A 6275-nucleotide genomic window follows, 5' to 3' on the forward strand; every position below is an offset into this window, starting at 1 on the left:
TTAGCAGCTTATTAAAATTTTTAAGGAAAACACTTAAATTTGAGTTTTTATTACACTTGTTAAACTTTGATTTATTTGATGTATTAATTATGATTTTGATCATTATGTCTCAAGTTTATTCATCTAAACAACGCGGGTAAGAGCCCCGTTCGCGCAAAAAATATAAAACTACTGGCATGCAGGGACATCAATCATAAAACCATGGAATACAAAAAAGTCTACTATAATTACAAGCCAAGGCCATGAGCCCAACAAAAATAATTACAAGCCAAGGCCTCTGAATCCAATCTACTCTAATTCGACTAAAATTCTCCATTTCAGGTGTGGTTTTAAACTTGTAATGTTAATCTTCCAAGTGTTTTATGCAGCTTTATTCTGTAAACAATTTTCAGTCCACATGATACAACAGAGACTGAACACAAGGACATTGGCGATGATACAGATATAATGGTACAGTTGGGTAATTCAATAAGTGTAATCCTTTACAGGCCATGAGCCCAACAAAAATACCAGATCCACCATGATCAGGCAAAAGTTTTAAACAGCAACACACCATTTAACAAAGCAGTTATCCTTTGTTGTTCTGGAAAAGCAGCTTCAAGTAATGTCATGGGGAATATAGCCATAAACTTGTTGCCTATAATTTTTAGTTACTTGTATGCAAAAGAAAATAAAACAAAAGAAAAACACCCCTACATAACAAAAAAGAAATCATACACTTGGAAATTGGATGAATAATTAAAAGCACAAAGAATTACAGTGCAATTTGAAAACATTTTGAGCAAGAAATCAAACAGAAAGAGTTTCTTGGGTATGGGCATGGCCATTGAGGTGATTGTTGGTCAATACTTCCCTGACTCTTGCACTTCTATATTGGAGACGCTGGTGTAATGTCTCAGACATCTGGTTAAAGAATTCGGCATCCCATCTGTGAATCAACAAGGGGTCTTCTGCATAACATATATATATGGATGTAACTGCACTTTCCACCACAACCATTCCCAATCCCACCTAAACCAATCCAAAAAGTTAGATTTTAGGTAGCAATTAGTGGAACAAGAAAATACTGTTGTGCCGAGAAAACTTACCAAAATCATTCCCATTAACATTGCAGTTGAACCCACCATAATCACTCTGTCTTTCGATTTAGTATATGCCCAAATCCCTGAGCAAGTTCCAGTGATAAGCCCACCCAAAATAGTACCCATCAGTAGAACAGCACCTGAACAATCATATGCAACAAGTGCTTCAACTCCAGTTGATTGGAATAACTCCCAGGCATCCCTTGCTGATCGGTTAAAACCTTTACCATATACAGCAATCTGTAAGGAAAAGAGGTTGTATTTGTAAACAAATAATTTTGTTCTAAAATCAGCCAGATAATTTACAACAGCAGTTGCTGAATTAACTACTCTTGACAAACTTTAGAGGCATGATAAAACAATCATAAACTTCTGTAAGTATTTGCCTTTTTGTTGAAAGATGTATCTTCCATCCTAGCAGAATAGGTGGAAAATATATGCTTTGATAAAACCCAGGGATAAAAAGGAAACATCTAACAAACACATGTTTTAAGAAAAGAAAAAGCAATAATAGGGATGAATTCAAGTTGAGATGGAAGTGTCAAACAAAGATACAGCAAAGCATAAGGGATATGCAAGTATATTTTATAAAAAGCTTCCCAGTATAATGGACAAAAAGAAAATGTAAATCTCACAACTTCAGTGAAAAAAATGTCCAAAGAGAAACCAAAACTGGATTTCATCCCAAAAGATAAGTAGATATTGATATTTTATCTGTCAAAGCCTCAAAATAATTTCTTTTCCAAAGCTTACCCCATCAAACTAAAACAAAAACTAGTCTAATCTAAAAGTCTGTGGACTAAATTACAGCTGAAGAAAAGAGCACATCAGCTTGAGCTAGCTTAACCTGACAACTGATTGTTTCTCCTTTCCATAAAGCAAAAAGAATGCAGTCTCAAGTCAGAATACAGCTTTTTCATGTCTGCCAAATACAACAAATTTTTTACCTGGTGTTCATGAGCTCAATATTTTGATCTAGAGTTGCAGGGATGCTTTGCAATTAACATGACTTTTTATCTCATTATCCAATAAAATATTCTAATAGATATAAAAAAGTAGCATGCCACAAGATAAAGGACTGCTAATGCTACAGTCTAAGCTTCCGCACTAGTGAAAAGAAGATGACTGTTCCTGGTCTGGCTTGAAGGCTGCATACCATCCATAACCAAGACATTTAGATAATCTATTCTCTGTTCTTAAGAAGATAAAGGAAATAATAAATTATGGAACATGTTTGTGTGTTAGATGGAGACTCGTGGTACTATAATCATATACAAGACAGGTTACTGATAGACAGTGAAGTAAATATATAATAAATTTTTATAAAAAGAAAATAGAATAAGGGGTACCTGGACATATGCATACTTGTTGAAGAATCGAACAAGAGTCTCCACTAAATGGAACAGAAAATCAACACAGCAAAGCAAACACTCATTGTTGCCAATCTTGGAGCGAACTCCTCTGATCTAGGATGTATATTAAAATTAAAAAAATATGGAAGAAAATAATCAAGAGGTAATTACCATATGAAACATTCAGAGAAAACCATAGGCTGGGGTTCATACCTCCCACCTTAACGTCCGAATTGCAGCTGTGAAGAGTGACCCATAGCAAATGCTGCCCAATGATGTTGTCACAGCATATTGGAGGGATTTCATCAATGGGTTGGAAGGCACTGATCCTGATTCTCGACCATCATGGATAAGAACAAGAAAAACCATCCCAGACACTATCACATGCACTGTATTACAGAGGACAGCACCTGTCCAAAATAAGCTTACTGAGAGCACCTGCAATATAAGTGGCAGCATAATAAATACACTATAAAATATGTTTTTACACAAATTTACTGCAGTTATCATTGCAGTTAAAACAGATTAAATAAATAGCAAAACTTGTCAGCTCACCAAAAGAAGCCACCAGCGTCCACCGTCACCCATGCTTGAAGCCACAACACCAGATGCCCCAAACGACCATATTCCCATCCATAAAAGCATTACTCCCATGAATGCATATGCTACTCTCATAACTTCAGGAAGACCCCACACCATCTTCACTGCTTTTTGCAGCACCAGCATGGTAAACGGAAGTCTATGGAAGAATAATAGTAATCAGAGAAGACTTCAAAGGATCTGGTAATTCCAATTCTGATATACGCACTTCTAACTGTATTAAGAATGTATATTAGACCTTGTGTATCATTGTACTGATTATACATGCACAACAATTTTACCGCAGCATTACAACTCTAGAATGGAACATGTCTTTTCACAGCAAGTTTCCGATGATGGCAATTTGAGATAACTGCAAATAATTTTACTAATAGGTAATGAAATATCTATTATTAATGTAGAGAAAAGTAAATAGAATTGTTATGTTTCACATTATTAAATGATGAATTGCTAGAGTTTTCAGCCATCTTCTCAATTTTTTAAAATATTGCAATTATTCAAAGATCAGGATTTGGATGATATATTTACTGCACTGCCATACTCTCCAAAAATTCCTATGGTAAAAGGATCATGGAGCCATAAACTGACCCAAAAAAAAAAACATATAACAAACAAAACTGCAATGCATAACATAGGACATATCCCATGACAATACATTCCACAAAAAATTACAAAACACTGAAAAAATATGAAATTGCTCAAACTTGCACCTGTCTATTACTGATATAACATACAAGAACTGTATTGCAGCAGCAATCGCAAATGCAACGCCCCAAAAAACCTGATTGCACCAAAAACAGAGGACACTGATGACAGCAAGATAAGTGGTCAAAATGTGCACCGAAATCTTCATCATTTGGTTTGCACGATAACCAAGCAACAACAACCAAATCCATCCAAGGACAGACCCAACACCACCAGCAACTGCATACATTGGCCAATAAGTTTCTGTCAATCCAGGTTTATTCTCCCATAGTCGTTGGGTGATTCTATCAATATTAAGCCTATCTGATTTCTTAAATCTATTGATCCCAAGAACCACAAGAACAAACCCTAAACCAACCAAATGTATTATAAATATTCCTAGCCAGAAAACATCGCGCCAATGCCGTGATTCAATTGCGATCGTTTGATTACCATCAGTACTTCTTCGACTCCTTCCTACAGTCTAAAATTAAATAAACAAATCAAGACAAGAAAATAATCAAATTCAAATGTTTTCACAAATTCACTGAGTAACATCTGAATAAAACATAAATTCATCAAAATAGCCTCTGACAAATAAAACTGAATCTAAATGGTTAAAAGTTACATAAAAAATATTATCATGACCTCTGAGGTTTGGCACGATTATTCAATCCATTTGGTTTAAAAATAAACAGAATCCTCAATGAGCTTTCAAATATCTGTCATAAGCATCCCTCATAATTCCTCAAAAACATTAAATTTTCACAGGTGAAGCTATGCATCAACAAAGAATAATATCTATAGCTTTTTCTTGCAAAGTACAAGTATAATCAGAATTTTGAAAATAACTTTTCTCATAAAACTTAGAACTGTTTGCGTTCGTGTGTGTTCTTATGATAATTCTAATTAAAAAACCATTAATCTAAAATTTGTCTTGGAATTTAATCAATATGAGAATGAGAGCAATATTTAAAAAAAAGAAATTAATATTGAAGGCATCTTACTAGATGACATACCCCCATTGAGAAGTGCAGTAATCAAGTCAAACCTCATTCGTATGAATGAAAATTTTCAAAATTATGAAACCTAAAATATAAGCTTTGGCCTTTCTACAATTAATTGAAGTAATCACGGTATCAATAACAGCTAAAAAAGAATATCATGGCATTAATTAGAATCACATCATAAAAACAATTATTAACAGTAAAATGAAGTCATTGTTTTTGCAATCATAGCATTTTTTTCCCGTCTTCAGGTGATGAATAAAGAAGAGTGAGAGTGAACTGATTACCGGATCGACGGTGGTGATTGAAGAGGAATCAGATGTAGAGAAGTACTGAGAGTCGTTCATTGCAAAGACGAAATTGAAGAGAGCATTCTTCTGGAGAGGATCAAAGTGTGAATGAATTTGAAATTTTCGTCAACGGTGAACAGAGAAACATGAGAAGGAAGAAAGAAAACGTGAAGAATAATGATGGACAGAAAGAAAGGTCAGTGAAATGAGGCTGTAACATTGAATTTTTTTGTTTTTAATCATAAAAGTGACATTTGGAGGGGAAATAAAACGAAATACAACGGCTGAAAGAGAAATGGTGATTTTGCCCATCGGTTTAGGATCCGTCGGCTTCTGTTTTGCACGGAAAGTATTTATCTTTCTTAGAATGATGCCGCCAGTCACTATAATTATAAATTCAATTTTTTTAGGAATTACTATAATTGATATTGTCAATTATTTTATTGGGTAATTTAAATATATTTTTACAAAATAATTATATAAAAATTAAGATCTTTAGTTGTTTTTAAAATATTTTTAATATTTATATTAAATTCTATTTTTTACATTTTTAAATCATAAATTTATGTTTGTTCACAATTTTTAAAATAAAATAATATTTTAATAAAAACAATACTTATTAAATTATCTCATTTGTAATTATAAAAATATTTTATCATCTTAAAAAATAATTATTAAGATTTTTTTATAATGAAAAATTCCACCAATTAGATCATTTTTTTACTCTTTTTAGAGTAAAACAAAACACACAATTATTATATTAAATAAATTGAAATTTTAATTTTGAAATATTATTTAAAAAAATTAAATTCATACTTTTAATATACTTAAAATCCCCTCGGTTAAGTGGCTGCCTACAATAAGATAAATATCAAGAGAAAAAATTATATTAAAAAAATTAACTTTTGGGCCTTTCACTTTGAGTAAATTGTTTATAAATATAGAAAGTAACATTAAAAATCGGAGGCCTTTTTGCTTGCTTTTAGTTTTATATATGAAAAAAATAATTATAATAATGTCCATGTTACACACGAATTAAACAATAATTGTAATGTTCATGTGGTGCTCATGATCATTGTCAATCATAATCCTCACTTGTGATGTTTGTGAGATCACATTTATCCTTCATCAAGTTGCGTCTTCACACTCTGTTTTGGATAAGGCATTTAAAATTTTAAATGATTCAGCCTCTTGTTATTTTTATTACATGACAGGGACAGTTATGGGTTACAACCAACATTAGCAATATTAATTGTTGAT

The 6275-nt window shown here is 32.6% G+C and overlaps 1 protein-coding gene across 1 annotated transcript; it reads right to left on the bottom strand.

Annotated features, from left to right (window-relative positions):
• Nucleotides 1–445: 445 nt before the first annotated feature.
• Nucleotides 446–5337, bottom strand: LOC123217729 (CTL-like protein DDB_G0274487). Its single transcript, XM_044638836.1, has 7 exons — nucleotides 5013–5337; nucleotides 3745–4202; nucleotides 2990–3173; nucleotides 2648–2872; nucleotides 2432–2548; nucleotides 1089–1322; nucleotides 446–1011 (listed from the first exon to the last, which is right to left on the bottom strand). The coding sequence occupies exons 1-7, from the start codon at nucleotides 5070–5072 to the stop codon at nucleotides 790–792; spliced, it is 1500 nt and encodes a 499-aa protein (XP_044494771.1). The 5' UTR covers nucleotides 5073–5337; the 3' UTR covers nucleotides 446–789.
• Nucleotides 5338–6275: the final 938 nt, after the last annotated feature.

This window comes from Mangifera indica, chromosome 5 (assembly GCF_011075055.1).
Source record: "Mangifera indica cultivar Alphonso chromosome 5, CATAS_Mindica_2.1, whole genome shotgun sequence".
Lineage (NCBI taxonomy): Eukaryota > Viridiplantae > Streptophyta > Magnoliopsida > Sapindales > Anacardiaceae > Mangifera > Mangifera indica.